At 49.1% G+C, this 20,902-nt stretch overlaps 1 protein-coding gene across 10 annotated transcripts in view; it reads right to left on the reverse strand.

Annotated features, from left to right (window-relative positions):
• Positions 1 to 4,654: 4,654 nt before the first annotated feature.
• dctn1b (dynactin 1b) overlaps positions 4,655 to 20,902 on the reverse strand; it is a 65,950-nt gene continuing 49,702 nt past the window's right edge. For 9 of the 10 annotated variants that reach the window (XM_064335242.1, XM_064335241.1, XM_064335236.1 and 6 more), the window contains 14 exons: positions 19,438 to 19,606; positions 17,639 to 17,707; positions 17,198 to 17,410; positions 15,802 to 15,963; positions 15,105 to 15,236; positions 14,714 to 14,842; positions 14,335 to 14,477; positions 13,747 to 13,913; positions 13,304 to 13,315; positions 12,641 to 12,771; positions 9,758 to 9,944; positions 8,461 to 8,534; positions 7,555 to 7,644; positions 4,655 to 6,837 (listed from right to left, as the gene is read on the reverse strand). In XM_064335242.1, the coding sequence (XP_064191312.1) occupies positions 6,700 to 6,837; positions 7,555 to 7,644; positions 8,461 to 8,534; positions 9,758 to 9,944; positions 12,641 to 12,771; positions 13,304 to 13,315; positions 13,747 to 13,913; positions 14,335 to 14,477; positions 14,714 to 14,842; positions 15,105 to 15,236; positions 15,802 to 15,963; positions 17,198 to 17,410; positions 17,639 to 17,707; positions 19,438 to 19,606 (1,816 nt within the window). In that variant the 3' untranslated portion in view covers positions 4,655 to 6,699. The remainder of the gene's footprint in view (positions 6,838 to 7,554; positions 7,645 to 8,460; positions 8,535 to 9,757; positions 9,945 to 12,640; positions 12,772 to 13,303; positions 13,316 to 13,746; positions 13,914 to 14,334; positions 14,478 to 14,713; positions 14,843 to 15,104; positions 15,237 to 15,801; positions 15,964 to 17,197; positions 17,411 to 17,638; positions 17,708 to 19,437; positions 19,607 to 20,902) is intronic. The other variant, XM_064335243.1, reaches the window with a different exon arrangement.

Genomic DNA, 20,902 nt, shown 5'->3' on the forward strand with positions numbered 1-20,902 from the left:
TATGATACTAACAGGTTTAGACACTTGTGAGCTCTCATCTAGTGGGCAGTGGTTCGACATGCAGAGAGAGAGAGAGAATAGTCATTCATAAGAGTGACTCATAACTCTCATAAGCATTATGTAGACATTTATAATTGCTTACATTAATTAGGGCAATTAGGCATATGGTGGGTCAAGGTAATGTTACAGTGGTACCATGTCTATTTGTGACTATTGATGTAATTTTTGAGTGCTAATGTAATTTTAAGTTATAGTTCTAATGAATTCCCAGTGAGTGTTATCAAAAGACAGAATTCCTAATTGATAGTGATGCCAGAAAACAGTGTGTACAGGAAAAAGGTAATAGATGGAAACACAGTCAAAGCTAACCTCGTGAGGAGCAGAGCAGTGGTCTTTCCAGTGAGTCTCTGCTAGATCGTGCCCTACAGTCAGAAGGGGCTAAAGTCCATCCCTTCCACCCATCAGTGTTCCTATTAAGACAGCAAGAGGACCAGGCCCCAACAGAGACCATCTGCAGCTTGGGCTCTCGAGCTCAGCTAGAGAGAACATTAATAGTAGGTGGTCCATTCTGTATCAGTTCAAATGGATTTAACAGCATGTGTTCGCCAGCTAAAGCGGTTTGCATTGCCCATCCGCCCTGGTGCTTTGTGGGAGGCAGTCAGATTGAAGCTCTTCACTATCCACATCGAGGATATTTAAAGGATATTTACATCATTCCCATGCAGGGCTCCTGCCAAGATGATGAAACTGAATAATTAAAAAACATATTTTATTATGAAATCATTTAAATAGAAAACCTCAGTTTTTCTTACATTGTAATATTTTATTATACTTTTTTTAATGTGAATTATTTTTATATATATTTCTCTATATTTCTTATATTTAAAAAAGCTTAGGGGTTTTTTTAGGGTTAGGGTTTTTTTTAAGCAACATCATACCGTGCAGTCTTGTACACCTGCAGCAACTTTTGTCTGTACGCTCAATCCCTGGGGTCTTAGACAATTAAAAGCACCACACAAAGGTCTTCAGACGTAGAAGTATTTCAAGGGCACAGAATTACAATACGAGCACTGGCTGAGAAATTAATCAAACTCAGAAACTTACAACCCCATTGTTTCTTTCTCATAGACCCATAACTGATAATTGGCTTCAGAATTAGAATAAAGGTTTTATTGACATAAGATGCATTTACATTAAATCAAGCTACTTCGGAATGGCAATTCAAAATGAAAACTGGAATTGTGTGCGAAGAAAAAACGTTCAGTCTGGTAATGCGAAAAAGCTAGTCTAAATATGAAAAAGAAAAAGATTTATTTCTTGGACAACTTACCATACCCCTGAGATCCATAAGAAAATCCTATCATTCTCTCTTCTGGACAATTAATTCAAGTCATTGTTAACCAGCCTGGCACTAGTGTCTTGCTTATCAAGCAATTTCACTTTCCCCCTGGCAAAACAACCTAGGAACACCTGCCTTGGCGGATGTCTTACACACAGCTTGAAATCATCCCTTTTAGGGTTATGAGCTCAATTCGATTCAAAATTCTAATGGAAATGGCTATATTTAGGCTGGAAATTACAGAGGCAGGTCACTTAATCTGCATGCATGGAACTTTCCAATGTTAATGCGGAAGAAAATATAGCAATATAAACAATGACCTCTCTCACCAAGAGAGGCGTTTCCAGCCAGATGGTTATCAATATAATCTTGCACAAATACAACCACAACAGTGATGTGCACTAAGATGCCAATAATGTTAACGCCATTTTTGATGTGACATCACTTCAGACTAAGCTCCATTCTGTGAGGCGGTCTTATTCAGACAGACAGCTTTGCGTCTTTCTTGTGCTGCTGGACGGTAGCATACTAGAGTTAGCGATTTCCTAGCGCCTGCGTTAGCAGAAACACCCCCCCCCCCCAGCCGAGTGGTCTCCTCTGATTACAGTAACTCTGCTTTAAATAGCACCTCAGAAAGTTTACCTGACACCTGTGCACTTTTATGTGAAGTGACTCATGAAATCGGGCTTCAAGCTGTCGCCTCTGGAGCTCCAGTTCTCTTCAGGTGGTTATTTGTCAGCCTTTGAGTCAGTATCTGCTATATCATTTGTAAAGCAATTTGCCCTGTAATTCTGTTGTTCTGGGACCACGTCCAGCTCCCACAACTGGTCCATATTTAGTTTTGCCCTGCATCAGGCCTTTTGACGACGAGCGGGAAAGGTCACAGGTGCGCTGACGTTGACTTCATGCGTCTTCACTTCATTATGCGGCCCGGCGGGGGCCCGCTTATAGCCCAACGGAGAGCGCAAGCTCGGCTAAACAGCCTTGGGAAAACCACCGGGTTACCTTTGTGTTCTGAACAGCTGTTTGACGTACATGCACGTGTGCGTGCGCTTGGCAATTTATGGGGTGTGCAATAGATGTAGCATACGTGCACATGCACCCTGTTAACATCATGGGGAGGAGGAGGTTCGATTTATATTTTATGCCATGGCAGTAATACATTTCGGTTGCAATTCACTTTGAGTATTTCAGAGATCGAGGCCTTGCATTTTTAGTCTGATATGTCTAGTTGTCGAGAATGCCAAATCCTAGTTAGAAGCACTCAAAGTAAATATCACTGGCAGACACTCGGAAAGCCTTCACATCATTCAGCGTTTAACTTTTATTTCATCCTAGTTTTCAACAACTCCGGCACTGCAGCCGTCAAACCCGGGTCAGCCCTGATTTAAAGAACGGCGCTACAACAGCGCGGACTAAATTAGCGCCGCACAGACGCTCGGCTTAATTGCAATTAAGTGGCAGCGGCTACACGACCGCATCAGAATTAACGAGGAGCCGCGCGAACAGATGTATTGTAATTGTCATTGGTAAACCGTCCCGCGGCGTGGTCGTTTATTGCGCGCGGGGGGGGAGGGGGGGGTGCTATCGCGTCCGCCGCCGTAATTGGGGGGTGCGGCGTCTTAATCAGCGGAATAATTAATTACACGGGTAATTGACCCAAGGTCGCGTCAAATCGCCTGTCTCGCGGCGTGCATCGCTTCCATTAATGGGCGTCAGGACGCTAATGGAGCGAGCCGTCGCGCGTTGGCTTGTAAACGGCGATGTTCATTTGTTTAATAGAATTAATCACCGCACAGGCAACAGGAAATTCATGGCAGAAAAGGGCAAAATTCACTCGCGCCTTTTTAAGAGCCGACGCGGGGAAGCGAAAGGTGATCTCATAAACACTTTCGTGCGTTTGTAAAAACGCAGCTATTTTTGACTTTTTTGGCCTTTGTAATGGCGGTATAACCAGACATAAAGACATGTGCAGGCTTTAAGGACATAAAGGGAAACAATTAGCAGCAATTATATTTAGACCGTTGAGTACAGGGCTGTAGGGAATCCAAAATGAAAAGACCCAAGATTCCAGGACAGCTGTGTTGCAGCAAGTTTAGAGCAGCTGGTTCGGTTTATGGGCTGTCAGAATGTTAAGACACACAAACCGGGGGAGAGCAGAGTACGCACACACATTCATACTCTTAAGGGACATTTCTTTTCCAATACAGACATACTTTCTCAGCCCTCAGCATACTCCTCAGCAGGAAGACGACAGGCACACCGCCCGAATGTTTCTCAATGAAGTCTCTTCCACCGCTTCCACAGGAACGCAGACACACCCCAGGAGCTCAGGCAGAGAGGATCCAACCGGCGCTTCAGTTCACATCTTCGAAAAAGGTAAAGAGACGGACGACTGAAACCACAACTGGCAGCCGGTCTGACTTTCAGCCTTTTGGCATTTGGAAAGAGCGCCCCCAGAATGCTCGTTTACGTTTAGCGTCGGTCCAACTGGACCCAAAACGCGGGTTCTGAAACTCCTGGATAACCCTGGAGGCCAGCTTCATCTAAAAAGGTTTATACTTTCTGGAACACGACACTTAAACGTCTCAAAGTATGCGGCTGTTATTCAGTCTAGCGAGCAGTAGACCATATTTTCATGAGCACCTACTTCTAATTCTATGATTACATAAAGCTTTCAAGAGTCTGATCACGAGAACCCTGCGGTGCGGTTTTAATAAGGCCATTTCAAATCTCATGCAGTCCACCAGCCACACACACACACACACACGTACGTTATGAAATGAAGATATATTCGCTCATTTAAATGGTGGAAAACTCTCAGCAGATCCTTCTCCAGGAGGACCATCTCAGCGAGGTATGGGTCTGGGTTCTTTTTCAGTACCTACTTCAGCAAGTGAAGGACCTTGTACAATCAGCATCCTGATTATGTAATTGCCCGAGTTCAGATTTAAATTACGAGCATAATTCCCTTGAAATGACGGACAACACTGGACGCAGCCCACATGAACATGATTGAAGAGCGCTGCCGTGTGTTTTCTTCCTTCTTCAGGGTTTAAAATAAAGCCTCGGTTCTCCTGGTTCTTCGGATCTATTTTCATCTTGGCTTTATTTTTTCTTCAAAACCTCTGCAAGCTTCAATCTTAATTATTTCCTGCAAACGTTTGGATTCAACGCTTTCATTTATCTTCGCCTTTAAAAGTCCTTGATTTTCATTACCTCCGATGCCATACGCAGAGCGGCACCTGAGGCAGAAATATTTCACGTTCATGTTCATCCGACACCACGCCACAAACACAGCCAGGCAAGCAGGGCTCTTTCCATTGTGATAAAGCTTTATTGTCCAGATGGTTACAGATCTACGAGGCCAGCGCTTGGTCTTGGACACTGGGGCACTACGGGATACAGCGTTAAGAAGCACATGCAGTCGCTCGGCACACTGTGGGCTGGGCAGCTGCTACAGTCAGGAGGCATGATTACATGAAGTGTGCCTGCCGCTGACACTTCCACAGGACGGCTCTCAGAGTAGAGCTGCTGATCTAGGATCAGTTCCCCCTGTCCGCACAGCAACCTTATCCAACATCGCCTACAAAAAGGCAAAACTGATCCGAGGTCAGCCCTCCTACTCCAAGAGGCTTTGAGAGCACGGAACCAGGAGACCGAAAAGTCATGAGGGAACACGGACAAGTGAACACTACTAGGGCGATGAACTTGGGCGAAGACGTCTTTTACCCGAATGCGCTGCGACTTCCACTGAAAGAAAACCGAGAGTGAGGCCGTGCAAACTTGGCTTTACCGTGTAAACTCGCATCAGTTTAAGGCTCCTAACCGTTGCTAGCGCGCACATCAGTCAGTCTGGCTTTCCTCTGGCCTTTAAAACTACAGACAGCATCAGAGGAGGCTGCCTTCACTGGGTTTAGTGTCATGGTAAACTGCCTACTGCATCTAAAAGGCGGAACGCCATTTTGAAAGGCCGCAAGCAAGGTTAATTTTTATGCGCGTGGCTAAGTATTAAACACCGCGGTCTGCTCACTGTCGCCAGTAGGAGAAACCGTGCATGCAGGTCTACGGGACACCACATTAATAATGCACTTTGAATAGGTTGAAACATCCAGCGGGGAGAGCAAAGCACATCTCTCTTGCTGATCAGTGAAAGGCATGGTCTTGGGACGATGGCCTGGCGAGCCAATTAACCGGTAACTACACATCTACTGTACTCTACCTGCTCGTGCAACTGAACAGGCGCTAGACGATTCCCAAACGAACATCGCGGTCAAAAGAAAGAAAGTCGCTTTTTGGTTTCGGCTTTAGGCTCAGCAATTCATTCCCGAAATAAGCTAAACGAAAGTTAAATGAGATTTGTATATTTCAAGATACTTCAGGCTTTGTTTGATTGGATAAAAAAAAGTCTGAACAGAAGTACAATGCAGCGCACACTGGAAGCAGGGCAGTATACTTGGTTAGGCAGAAAGAGAGTACGCCATTGGTCCAAACAACACACGGTTAATGTCCTGATATGACTTGAACCAGTTGAAACAACAATTTAGCAATTCATAAGCAAAACTAAAAATTCTACCCACTCAAATCCCTTTAAGCAAATTTATTTTAGATTTAACCGGAACCGTTTGTTATGACTGACTTCAAACAGTAAACGAACGAACAAACGCCTTGCAGTTCAGAACACAGATGTGATAATACATATTTTATACACGCCCCACATAAATATTCAAGTTAAAAAGCGACGACAATACAGGAGTTTAAATACACCTTCCATTCGTGTGAGACAGATGCATTCGTATTCGCGTAAGCGGTTGTCAATGTAGCAGACCCGGGAGTGTGTAAATGAATGGATCTGCGCTGGCTGAGCCTGTTCCCGCGTGCGAACGGCTTTTGTTCTGTCTGTCACCATCGCTCTTCTCCGTTCATCAAGAACTTTCAGAACTCAATCTTTCACGCTAGTTTTCCTAGGAAACGATGCACTGGCAGAAAAAACTCCCCTTTCGACTTTTTAAGTAAATGTCTACCTAAGATCAATTTATATCAAAAGGAACTACATTCTACTCAAAACAAAAAAAAAGGACAACAAAAGAAGTTGTGTCGGCAGGTTTTTCCCAAAGCTAACTGCCCTTTTTCGAGGTGACCAATGAGAACAAAGGCTTTGCTCTCCTTCGTCCATGTAGTGTTGCCACGGTTCCGACCAATCGCTGTGTTAACTGTGAGCCTGGAGGTGGAGACAGAATCGTGAGGGCCTGAGGGGGAGGGGACTGGGGATAGTGGGGCCTGACAGACAGCCTGCAATCATCCACTCGCAACAGACAAACGGGCAGTGGGCGGGGCTGCGGCTGGGAGGGGGGCGGGGCCTATGTCAGCAGCAGGCGGTGCACTCGATGGAGCTCGGGCCGGGAGAGGACGAGGCGGTGGACCTGCTCCTGACCACGCGAGCAGGGCACCATCACCCTCCCCACCAGCACCGCGTCACCCCTCTTCTCCTCCTTGGCCTGGAGGGGGGGGGGGGGGGGGGGAAGACAGGAGAGAGAAAAAGAGAGGGAGAGGATCTGAATAAACATCGTTTGCATGCTAATTTCCGCAGGCCCGCGTCTAGGTAATCTGGGGCTAGGACAAACGCGGAGCGCGCTCAGACGAGGCGCCGCTCCCCGTTCCCACGACCCTGCGGCGTGTTTGCTCAGGCCCGCGGGCGCTCAGGCGGGCCTCCTCCCTCCCTCCCTCCCTCCCTCCCTCCGCCGCCTCGCCGCATCCAGAGAAAATATTTGAATGGCTACGCGGGAGAGCCCCGTTGCTAGGTGCTACTTATTCTTGCCCCCCCAGAGCCGAAATGGAGGCAGCTGTGAGGGAGGGAGAGCCTGGGACCCTCGGGGGGCCCGGCTGATTCCAGACAAAACAAGGGAGGGGCCTGGCGAAAGGGCGCTCCGCTCTCGAAACCGTAGCCGTCATGGGAGACCCCCTTTCAAGGAGGCAAGGAGTTCAGGGGTAAACGCTAAAGCACCTAGACTCTTCTAAAGGAGAGCAGCGGAACGGGGAATGTTCTAGAAACCGCTTCTGAACGGTCGAGAATACCACAGCTGCCGTCTGGCAGTGAGTGTGGCATGCTGCTTGTGCTGGGGAAGGGAGACGGGGGTCGGGGTCGGAGTTGGGCGGGGATTTGGGGCTGGATGGAGCATGACACCGCCCCGCCTCCCACCTGCCCCGGTACTCACCTTGACGAAGGAGGTGGAGGGAAACGTGGCGAAGTCTGAGGGGACGCGGGCCCCGGGCCTCTGGGTGACCACGTGCTCCGCCACGTCATCCTGAGAGAGAGAGGGGGAGAGAGACATAGAGAGAGAAAGAGAGAGAGAGAGAGAGAGACATTATTCTGTTGGTCATCTGATGTTTCACATGTTCCTTGCCACGCTCTGGCAATACAAATGCTAACTTTGCCATGCCCATAAAGCACGTTTGAATTTTTTTTTTGGGGGGGGGGTAAGAAAGAGTGAAAGAGAGATACACAGACAGAGTGAGAAACGAAGAAGAGAGTAGGAGTGAGATAGAGGGAGCAAGGCAGGAGAGAGTGAGAGAAAGGATATAAAGAGGAAAGAGAGAGGGAGGGCAAGGAAAACAGAATAATAAGAACCTGGAGAAGGGCAATCAGACAAGAAATGGGGAGCTATGACCCCCAAAACCCCATCGAGCAGCGACTGCTCTGCTTCCCCATCTCTAAAAATTAATCGCCATCTCACCCCCCCCTCCCCCAAAGCAGCGGTCGGTCACCTTCACGCCTCTCCCGCCCCAGGGCCGAGGAGAAAGAGAGAGAGAGCATACGGCCGGAGAAAAGAAGCAATGACATGCATCTCTGTCCCCTCTGTCCTTCCGTCTCATCTCTCCCTCTGCAAACCCTGACGACCCCCCCCCAACCCCCCCCTCTGAATTAACACACCCCTCCTCGATTCTCACAGCCCACAGGCCTATGCCGCTTCCGCTAGGGGAGATGTTCTCCATTTCAAGGTTGGGTAGCGCCGCGCTATGTAAATATCTCTCTCCCGGCAGAGGCTAGTTTTTTTTTTTTTCCATTCACACGGCTCGGCCTAGCAGTGAGGCTTCTAAGCCCGCTGTTCCGCGCCGCTCACCTTGAGCCTGTCCAGGGTGTCGCTCAGCGACTGCAGTCGAGCGGTCTGCTCCAGCAGCTGTGCACTGGGGGTCACTGCAATGGAGACGGACCAGAATTCACTCAGGAACAAGCTCACCTGATAGCGATCACGCTAAGTCGTCTTCACTCATTCACCACGCACTTTCAACCGATGTCAGAGTTGCTCATTCGTACCGCTAGCGCTATTTGATATCACTACACACGTGTATGAAAGCACATCTGCGGCGAAATTCAAATGCAAATTGGCAGTTGCATTTCGTTTTCAATCGATGTGCGCAAAGACCATGACATAATTCAAATGAAAATGCAAAAGCCCGCTGTACACACTTTATCTGACAATTTTGAAATTTAAATGCAAGGTCCATTTCATTTTTTCATTTTCTCGCCCTCTATGACACAACCTTGTCAATTTTAATGAAAATGGAAAACCATATTTGAAATAGCAGGTTCTTATTGTAACCGCATTATCCATGATTATCCATTATCCATAATACAATTTATCATTTCATTTTCATGCTTTTATCACACAAGGGTGACAAATCAAGTGCAATAGCATTGCTTCTGTTTGTATCATCATTTTTGTGTCATGTAAAAACTTCAAATTAATTATCATTTTGTGTCACGTCAAAATTCAAAATAAAACTGCAATCCCTCCTTTTTTAAAAATTCATATTTAAAATTACATTTTTATTAAAATTTAAATTTAAAAATTGTCAGATAAAGTGCGTACAATACCTTGAAATGAAAACTCAAAGCGCACATTTGCATTTTCATTTGATTTATGCCATGGTTTTTACACACATCGAATGAAAACGAAATATAATAGCCTATTTGCATTTTCATTTGAATACTGCCACAGATATGCTTACACTCACATTCTATATCGTCTGTGCTTGATTTTATCATCACTCACTCAATTCACACATTTGTGTCACTCATTCATATTGAATAAAGTATCTGATATCAGCACTCATTAATACTAAACACACATTTCATAAGATAAGTAATTAACAACGCTCGGTTAATCTGATAGTAACATCACTCATAATGCAGACGCTATCTGATCAGACAATATATTCGCAGCTCATATAATTAGTACTCATTCACACTCCATAGATCAGACTGAAATCACCAGCCACAAGATTCAACAAGGTCTCAACACCCATAATAACTTAGCCCACGCAACTGTTATTTTTAACTCGTGCCTTCGATAAGACACGAGCGTTTTCCGAGCTGGCCGAGCGCTCGGAAGCAGGCGGACGCCGGGGCACACACACCTGGAGACCTGCCGGTGATGTCCACCACCTTGACGTTGGCGCTCATCTGGAGCAGGGTCTCCAGCAGCTGGTCGGTCTTGCGGTAGAGGCCGCTGGAGAGCACCTCGGTTCGGGAGCCGTCCCTGGCCGGCAGCTTGGAGACGCGCAGCGGGGGCAGGGAGGCCAGCTGGGCGTTCATCTTCTCCGCCTGCGAGCGGGGAAACGCGAGGGAAACCGAGGTTAGCGCGCGGCGACTGGACTGCTTAAATCGGCTCTGTCCCAAGGCGGACGGGCACAGGGATGTTTTTTTTTCTCCGAGCAACCGCCATCTTGGGGCACGCTTACGCGTGGGTCATGTGACATCACATGGTGTGGGACTCAGGTAAACTGGACCTCATAACATACAGCTATGGTCTGTATGCGAGCAAGGTTAATTCCTTGACCTGACTGAGGGGGGTTTCTGCAGGGAGACACACCACCGTGCTAAACACCGCCAGGCCTCAGTCACGAACAGAGGCAGGTGTGTGTGGCAGTTTCCAGATCAAACAGTCATTTTTCTGCAACAGAACTTTTCTGTTTTCCCCTGGGTACAAGTCTCTTCCATCATAAGTAGGGCATTATTACTTTCTAAGATGGCGGGTTGAGGATGTGTGTGTGTGTGTGTGTGTGTGTGTGTGTGTGTGCGTGCGTGGGAGAGGTCCTCCGCTTTAAATGTCAGAGGCTTAAAATTTCAATGCTATTTTCTTTATGTCAGAGATGGCAAGAGTGTAAATTTCAACCAACATTGTGAAAGCTACTCTCGTGGAGGCAATGTGGGGAATATCTACACCGCGTTTGGAGAAGCGGTGCATCATGTCAAGAGGAAACTCGATGGACAGCCCGTGCGCTGGGACGAATTAGCACTTCGGTATCACTCAGGATGGGGCGAATTAGCATTTTAGTATCACTCCGGGTGGAACGAATTAGCATTTGAGCATCGTTCAGGACGGACATATCACACATTAAATCTGCCCACACAGTCGAAGCTATCCCACCGAGTCAGCATAAGAACACCATTAACGGTAACCCACTGGAACAGCAGGATTAAATAAAAAATAGTTCATGCTTGCTTTCTTTTATTTTTCCATAGGAGACAAAGACAAATGCAACTCCCGCCACATCCAGCGCATTACTCAATCTTGCCCGTCAGGCCTTTGCAATTCTAATGACATTTCTCCGCGTTAGCCATGTTGTATAATAGATTTCACATGGCGGGTTGCAGTCTGTTACATCAACTACTCTCCCTCATCATCCGTCCGCAAGAAAAACGCTGACAGACGAAAAACCCGGTTAACTAATGGCTGACTACAGCGCTGCGGACCGCTTTGAACGTCGCTCCTACGCCGAATCGGCTGGATTCTGACGCTTCCCCTCGCCTCTTTGGTTTTTTTGGGTCTGAATTTTAAAGTGAAAGCAGAAAACCAGCAGAGGAAAGGAAAAATACAGAGGGATGGTACTGTAGTTAGTCTGGTCTCCTTTAAAAGAAGAAGGTTGATTAATGTAAACGGCAAAGAAAGCATCCACTGACAGCGACGACACTCTGTAGACAGACAGAACTCTCCAGATTACTGTTATTCCAGCGGAAAACGGGAAAAAAGTTATTTGCTCCAGTTCTGAAATCTTTGTGGTTTCTCACAGCAGTGGAGCATGTGACAGTAGACCTGGGAGGAGGGGGTGTAGGGCGGAAGACAACCTGTCTTGCAGTCGATCTGCTTTCCTGAGCTGCGCCAAGGCAGAACAGGAATCCAGCATCGCTCCAGACAGCGTGAAGCCAAATCATCCGGAATTACACAAAGTTATATCGCTAAGTCGTGTGCTGTCAGACGGCGGAAACACGATTTGGCCCATTTAGCTGCGTTTCTGACATCCCCGCGCTCGCAGATGCCGGGTACAGATAAAACGGCATTGCATCTGTCTCAGCGCTACTACCGCGGCTGGAAAACGTACTGCCGGATGATTACATAAATTCACCTTGGTGGCAGGCACCGCTAATAGGCTGCGGTCCAGGGCGAGGCAATAAGCATCATATCGCTGTTTGGATTTCATGCCGAATTCTGATCTTAATTATTTAACGCCATCATTCATTTATTGACAATTTAGACAAATTTCCTGATAACAAAATCAATTCCTGTTAGTAAAAGCTGACGGCTCATTCTTGACCTTCTTCCTCTCTTCCTAGATTCAAAATATTTTGCTGTGGACTAACCTACAGTTAGACAAGCATTGGTGCATTCAGTTAATTAACCAACTGGGCAGCAGAACTGGTGGCAACAAATATACACACCAGCCTTACAGAAATTAAACTGCCCAGCCGTACTCTAGTCTTTCCTCCACTGGTTGAACGCCATTGAAGCTGTTTCAGATGCACATATCCTATGATATAGTAATAGGCATATGCAGTTCAGGGCGCTCGCTTTCACGAAGCCCGATGACAAATGTGGCTTTGAATCGTAATACGAGGACTGGCGAAGGACAAAGACGAAAAAGAGTCATCACTTTCACCCCCCAGATAAAGGGCCCTCTGAGGGATTTTGATTACTCCGCCTGCAAAATGCGGGTTCACTCTCCGGCATAATTTGTGAGGGCTGTATAGATGTTCTTGTAAACTTGGCTGATATGACCATAAGTCTACTACTATAGTAGTATTTGCTTTACAACACACACACACACTCTCACACACACCCATGCATGTGTCCCCTACTTGTCAAGGCTGTCCTGATCTACAGTCCATTTATTTCCCATTTCTTGCCCCGTAAGAACCAGGCCAGGACTTGAGAATAATTAGATGGTAAATAACAGGCAGGGTGAAGGACAGCGTCTTCCTTCGATTCCAGCCAATCGGCAGAGAGGGCAGGCATGGTTCACCTTGAGGCGGTTGTTCTCGTTCTTCAGGTGCTTGATGCTGAGGCGCTGGGCCTGGATCTGCTGCACGAGGAGGGGAGAGTCGATGATCTGGACGGGCCCGGTGCCTCCGCCCATGCTGGGCATGCTGCCACCTGCAGGGGGCGCCACAAGGGGGCAGTCAAACTCAAGGACTGCTCAATTCCACTCCAAGGATACTCCATTCCCACTGGGCCAGCGGTACCACTGGTTTCCATTTTTCCCTTCTAATGAGGGACTAATTTAGACCTGGGACACTGGACGAGCGGAATCTCTGGCCAATCAATGACATTAACAATTAACAAATAATTAACTAATAGCTAGACAAGAAAACCACAAGTACTGCAGACCTCTAGGGCAGATTTGGGTATTCCTCCTCTACCCTCTAACATAACGAAACACAATGCGTTGCCCAATAAGGCTAAACATGGCACTGGAGCAGTGCAACAAGGACATTAGTCAAGACTAGGTTACCATGGTTATTTACTTACTAGCCAGAAAACATGCGACTATTCTAGACATAACAAATACGCCCTGAACTAAAACATCACAGTGACCCTATTCCACCTGTCCGAGACACATGCTGACATGCAAGGATGGGACAGGCAGGGGGAAACGGGGGGGGGGGGACGACAGCGAAAACAGTACCTTTTTGCTCGTCTGCACGTTTAAGCGGGAACAGCGAAGGAGAGAGAGGGGGATACAGAGACAGACAATTAGGACTGAAGCAGGAGTTAGATGGAAGCTCTTGGAAAGCACAGAGAGAAGTTTGGGAGCGTTTTCCCAGCAGGAGTCTTGAAAGGAAATGCGGAACTGCAACTACAGCTACTCTTTCCTCAGTGGTACATAGACTGCAGGGAGCCTTGTACTCACTCTCACTTCTTTGTAGCCATTCTCATCATGATACATTCAATTTTATCCGGAGGTACTACCTGGTAATACCCAGAAGGCCCATACCGACCCTCTCTGATCAGCTGAAGCTCAGAGCTCTATATCTTTGAGGCCATGTTGGCTATGCGCAGGTTAGATGCTTCCGGAACGACTGTGAGAGGAGGAGGCCAGTTAGCGCAGTGACGGTGGGACTGACTCACCCCCTGCCATGCCCGTCACGATGGAGGCGATGCCGGACGCCGGAGGTCCCCTCAGGCCCTCGATGGTCATCTTGGGCTGGTTGATAAGGCGCTGCTTCAGCTCGGCCTTCTCCGCCTCCAGCTGGTCAATGTCGGCCTGCAGGGCGTCCATGGTCTCCTCGAACTCCCTGCAGGAAAGTGACCCGGTTACAGCGTGGCTAGCCTGTGCGTACGCATCACTGGAGGTATCCGACCGGTCTGGTTCTTTTTCTGAGATGCGTGCACTCTCGTAATATCCTACCAGTAATTATGAAAACCTTGACACTGCATACCAATGATTTTCATTCTGGGTCCTGGCTGGCCGCAGGGTCTGCTGGTTAACTCACCTCACCAGGTTTTATAGGTCTGAACTGGTTGCAGATGTTAAGGTGAAAACAATAACCAGTAGACCCTGAGGCACCCTAGAAGCAGGAATGAAGATCACTGCTGTATGCCGTAAATTTGGAAAGATATGGGGCGCTGTGTTACTGGAACGTCTCCCATCCCCATGGGGGACACACATGTTCCCTCTCCTAGCAGACAGGCCCGTGTTGTGACCCTGGCTCTTACTTCTCCTTCTTTTTCAGCAGGGTCTGGGTCTCGTCCAGCTTGGTCTGGATCTTCTCCACGCGCTCGTCCGCGTCCTTGGAGGAGCTGTCCAGCTTCTTCTCCAGCAGGGAGAGGCGGACGTTGGCCTCGCTCAGCTCCTCTCCCTGAGAACGCACGGAGAGTGAGAATCTCACCGGGCGAGTGTGTGTGTGTGTGTGTGTGTGTGTGTGAGTGCAGGTGCAGATTGCGGACTTTGGCATTTGTACAGGAGGACACTTGGGATAATCTCTACGTGAGCATTCAGCCAGATGGAGGCAGAACCGCTGCAGCGTTGGAAAGAACACAGATGTACTGAAACAGTGACTGTGCGGAGGGTCACTCAGGACACTGTATTAGGCACCTTGATCTTCAGGGACTTCTTCAGCTCCTTGATGACCGTCTCTCGGTCCTCCAGTTTGAGCCCCAGGCCCTCGGCGTCCGTGATCTCGGCACGCAGAGCGGCGGCCCTCAGCTCCACTGGCGGGGGGGTCTGGGGTTGGGGGACGCAAAGAGAGGCACGGTCACAGAGGACATGGGCGTCAACGCCTTCGTACATATCGTAAACTGTAATGGCTCCGCATTGCAGCTACGTGATATTTCATCATTTAACTACAACGCAGCCTACAGAATTTGGGTACGCTGCCAATTTATGTACGATTGACTGTGTTTTATAGCGTGGCTTTAAAGCTTGGATATATTGAGGCCGACGGTATTAAAACAACAGTAAGGGGGGGACCGGCCAGGCCCCTCACCTTGTTCTGGGGCTTCTCCGCATCGTACTCTCCCTCCTGCATGGCGGTGGCCATCTTGTTCATGGTGGCGATGACGATGCTGCAGGACTGGCGCAGGCATTCGTACGGGTTGATGCCCTGCGTGCCGTAGATCTGAGAGGAGGAGAGAGGACAGAGAGAGCGAGAGAGAGGGAGAGAGAAAGAGGAAGAGAGGAACAGACATGACCAAGAGGGAGAGAGGGATAGACAGAGGGTGAAAAATAAAGAGTGAAAAAGAAAGAGTGAAGACAGAAAAGTGAATGAATGGGTGAGGAGGAGAGAGAGAAGAGAAGAGAAGAGAAACCTCAGGACTGTGTCAAACGCATCCCATTACTGCTGACGCAGTGGAGGACAGAGAACATGGCACCACCTCACCCTGCACCTCCAGACTCACACGGCTCCTCAGCTCTCCACTCACACTTGTGCTGATTGCCGGGATAATTGGGCCAATTTGGGTTCTGTCTGGCACTGGGAGAGTCAACGAGGTCAGGCGCAGCACGTCTTTAATTTGGGACGACGGAGAGTGGAGAACGCGGGGAGGGGGTTTCTCTCTTCTAGACTAATTACAGGGACAGGGCGGAGCCCTGTTACTGAGGCCCGCGATCCCTGACATGATTGACAGCGGCGGGACGCTAACGGGAGGGGAGTATGGGCTAGCGGCGCGCCCCGCGCTCCGTACCTGCTCTCCCGCCTTGAAGGCCATGTCCTCCAGCTTGAGGGCCGACAGCCCCTCCTGCTCGCCGAGGGGCGCGATCATCTGGGCGCCGGCCGCCGCCACTTCCTGCAGCACGGCCACCACCCAGGTCAGGTGCTTCCTGCAGTCCATCAGCGTGTCCGCCACCTGCGGGGGCGGGGGGGGGCGGGGGAGCGGAGGAGCGGGGGAGAAGGTGAGACTTGCAACTCCACCGCACGCTCAGAGACCCTTTCCATCCCACGCTCACCTGCCCAACGACGACCCGCAACGATCCACTCGAGCTGATTACTCTATTCAACAGCCTTCAGCTCAATGCCACCTTCATTAGCTTGATTAGGGTGAAAGCCCCAAGGACCTTCTCTGATTGGCTCAAAAATTGCTGCTGATTAAGTCTATGCGCTTGCCAGAAGTAACACTGGAGCTGCCGGCATCACCACGGTATTCAGTTTTATTCCAGACTGTTCTGTTGATTGGTCTCTATGGTCTTATGAACACACAACATAGAAAGTGAAGAGTGGCCTAGATCAGATGCACCAAATGGCGAGGGACATCGTGCAAATGAGAAAACTTCAAATATAATCTTCCTCCACCTCTAGCGATGGAGATGAGCTTTTCTAAAGCGCATTCAGAACATAATGACACCTCCAGATCCACGTCCTTCAAGAGACAGACAGAGACACCTTATGTTTACAGGCTCGAATGGGCTTCCCACAGCTTTCAGTCAAAGAAAGTCCGGGACATGATGGGTGTTGAGTGTGGCTACAGTGAGCATTCAACTGCTCCAGTCACCTCACATTTCAGCTTGGAACAGGAGTACACCGCTAACTGCTAGCAACATACACAGTACGGGTAATCGGGTTTGTGTATTTTTGATTCCAGTTACAATAAAAAAATGAAGGAGGAACTCTGAACTGGTTCATTTCTGTGAGGTTGGTGGCGTTGACGATACAGAACAGGATGGATTACTCTGTGAGAAATGAGAAGAACGCTGCTAACTGCTGTGATTAATCGCTTTAGGCTTTCAGTCTGATAGCACGCCTTTTCAATTTCTGAGCAACACCAAGCCTGAGATAGAAAAATATACCTCATTAGTGATGAGGCACTGTTACAAACCTAAGAATAAAATTTAGATACAAGAGTTGTCATGGGATTCATGAATTCGTGCCTGCTCGATCACTCCGCTCTGCGGCAGCAGGGCGCCACCCGCTGCTTTCCTATTGGCTGATGCACATCACAGCAGCTTTGACTCTTTGCTTCTATACATCATACTGGTTTCAGTTGCCTCCTGTACGTCATAGCCACTTTTCAATTGGTTTGTGCGCATCCTAGCTGCATTTCTATTGGACGGTTTGCATCGCAGGCGCTTTTCCGCTGTGCGCACCTGCTGGCCGAACGTGAGGGCGGCCGGGATGCCCGGGACGTCGGTGCCGGGCATCCTGCGGCGGATTTTCTTGCAGAACTGGCGGATGTCGCTGCAGGAGGTCTCCAGGTCCTTCAGCAGGATGGCCAGGTCCGCCACCTCCTGCCCGGCGTGCAGGAAGGCCCGCAGGCGGCCCACCTCCACGCCCATGCAGTCCAGGGCACTCTGGGTAAACTGAGGGAGGGAAAGAGGAACCACGCGTCACAGAGGCCCTCAGCCGCAATCGTGAAACCTCATGAAAGCTCTAAACTAAATCAGTTCTGATTGTAATTCAAAGAGACCGTAGAGGGAGGCTGGTGAGACTCGGGTAATGCATAATGCAATGCATGTTAGCGACAGCGCGGTGCAATTAACACCGCGGCACGGCCGGCTGCCGATAGCGTGTTCAAGTGGCGCTCGTACCTTGATGTGGTCGGCCAGCTGCATGGTGCAGTCCTCCGTCTGCTCCGCTAGGTGGATGCTGTACAGGTGCTGCGGGACGACAAAGCACGACAAGTCAGTCTCGCACAGTCAATCAACCCCACCGTGAATGGGGTTGAGGCATTATCAATGGAGCCCAGAGCAATCGCTAGTTAGCCTGTGAAGACAAGCCTTGTGATTGTCTCAAAGGGGATCAGGATTCACACCACAGAAAAAGTATGCAACGGACAATATATGGACACCATTTTGAATTTACGCAAAGGATGTTACGAAGACCTTTATATCAGAATGAAAAGATTTTTTCGTCTTAAAAAAACATAAAAATGATGTGGTTGGGATAGAGAGTAACGCATCCTTGAATTCATTAGCGAATTTAACTCCTGGAGTCAGCTTGTTTCACAAAGCCTAGACGGAAAGGATCCCCCTCAAGGCGTTAGGAACGCAATACCGCACGCGGCCAGCTTCGCTCAGCACCGAGAAATTCATACTTAGCGCATCCCGGAAAGAAAGGATGAGAGCAATAACGAGAAACGACAGGCCCGCGGCTTTGAGTGAGGAGTTGGGCTCTCCCGATAACCCGCGTCTGGCTTTAAACCGCCGGGCCTTCCATTAAACGCGTTCCGGAAGGTTCCACGCCTGGAACAAAAAAAAAAAGCGTCTTGCGAAGTAATGGCTTCGGCTCGCGGATACTGAAGCGGCAAAGGTTTGGCCTTCCGGAGCGGCGCGAAGCTGACGCCGGGGAAGACGCCGTCGCGCGCGAATGCTCGGAAGCGTTAAGCTCCGCTCCGGAGTGAATTTGGTGGACAAAACGCACAACGAGGGTTACAGGGGGTTGAGCGCGGATGACGAGTCTGGTACACGACGCGAGGAAATGAAGCTTCTGGAAGCTCCCGGCGCGATGCGAGGCCGTGCTTCCTCGGCCCCGCGACGACGCGGGAAAGCTAACCGCTCCTCCCTCAGGCGTGGGCTTCAAAGACGACTGACAGGCGTTTTGGCGAGCGCTCAGCTTCTGCCGCTCAGCCTTTGAACAGTCTGCTACGCCTTCAGTGTGCTCACTCGGCTTCCTGGAGAGGGAGCTGAATATGACTGGCTTGTATGTCGACCAAAAATCTATTTGAGGAAAAGGAGACTGCACATCCCTCCCACTGGTATATTTATGGGACCAGAGAGAACATCAATGTTTCAATTTGCCACAATCGGCAAAGGCTACGTTCGAGTGATTATATTGTCTTCAGTACCTGGCGGTACTTTAAGGAGTCAGATCAAAACATATGTGATCCGGATGTTCTTTTTGAAATTGAACTTTTTTGAACTCTTTTTAGAATTGAACATTCTAATGCTGATGTAACATTCACAATTGATAACTGAAAACAAAGAAGTTCTAGATCACTGACTTAATGTTTTAGATAAAATATTCCAAAAATCCTACTCTCTAGAGGGTTATAGGCCTTGTTGAGGGGTTCACAAGGTTACAGTGCAGTGTTCATTATATGTTTCATTCAGTGAGTAAAGAATCAACTATGGAAAGATAAGGGACTCAAAGTGGCCAACAAGAATGACACCTAGAGTGTTCTCAGTGTTCAGTGAGTGTTCAGCATGGGGGGACAGTCATGCTTCTTGTGTGTTCAGCACCTGTTGTCCTTGCTCGTTTTCCAGTGTTGTGTTAGTATCCTGTTAGTATCCGATAGCCTTGGTGCTCAGAGTGTGTTCAGAGTGTGTTCAGTACCCGGTTGTATTCGATAGCCTTGGCGCTCAGTGCATGTTCAGAGAGTGTTCAGTACCTGGTAGTACTTGATGGCCTTGGTGAGCGGCTCCACGTGCACGGTCTCGTCCAGCTGGTCCTTGTGCAGCAGGTCAATGAGGAAGTCCAGGGAGCGCTCGTGCACGCTCATCTCCGGGTACAGCATGCCCACCTTCTTATACACCTCCACACTGCACTGGTTCAGAGCCCTGAGACACACACACGCACACACACACACACACACACACACACACAAACACACACACACACACAGACACACACACACACAAACACAACACACACCACACACACAAGACCCACACAACACACACAACACACACACAGACACACACACGCACGACACGCCCCACACACACAGACACACACAGCGCACACACGCCACAGCACGACACACACACACAGCACACACACGACACAGACACAGAACACACAACACAGACACGACACACGCACACACACACACACACCACCAGACACACACCGCACACAGACAACACACAGCACACACACACAGCGCACACACACAAGAGGACACACAGACACACACACACACACACACACACAGACACACACACACACACGCACACGCACACACACAGAGACACAGAGACACACAGAGACACACACACACACACACACACAGACACGCGTTAGTATTACACACACGCTTACCGGCTCATCCGCAGCCTAAAGCGGACCCCACATCTACGAATGAATGAGGGCTCATTGACACCCTGGGCTCCTGGCCGGAGGACCACCTCCAAGCGGGAGGCGAAGGCAGAGCTTCGCGCTAAAACGTAAGCCCGCGCCGCAGACACACGCGATGACACACGCGATGACACACACAATGACACACGCGATGACACACGCGATGACACACGCGATGACACGCGCGGTGCGCGTCCGCCAGGGCGGGGCGCGGCGAGAAAAGTGCGTCCCTCAGCGCTTCGGGTCCCTCGCCCCCTTTTTTTTTGGCGGGCGGTCGCGGCTGCTCGAGCGAGCGGGAAAGGACTTCAGAGAGAGCGGGAGACGCGGGGAGAAACGCTGACGCGCTCCGTCTCCGCGCGACCGCGCTGACATCATCAAACCGGCGCCGACAGCGCGGCGGGAGACGCCAGCGCCCGAACGCTCATTAATATTAATCACAAAGATGAAATGAAATATCACAGGCCTCACTGGAGAAAAGCGCTGCCTGTAATCCAGACCCCCGCAGCATGAAAATGAGATTCTTCTTACAGCAGCGCTTCTATCTAGCGTTTGGGCTTTTAACATATGCTGTGTTAACATATCTTCTACGGTACGGTATGGGCGTTCACTTGAATGGATGAATTTGATCCGATAAAAAAACGTGACACTTGCTCACAGTCCTATCTTAAAGTTAAGAGATAACGCCGGTAATTTTCTGATTTTTCAGCATCGTCAACATATCCTGTGAAAGTACCAAAACCGAGAATGTTTCTGTCCAATCATCAGTACTTTCAGTA

The sequence above is a fragment of the Anguilla rostrata genome, chromosome 5 (genome assembly GCF_018555375.3).
Source record: "Anguilla rostrata isolate EN2019 chromosome 5, ASM1855537v3, whole genome shotgun sequence".
NCBI lineage: Eukaryota > Metazoa > Chordata > Actinopteri > Anguilliformes > Anguillidae > Anguilla > Anguilla rostrata.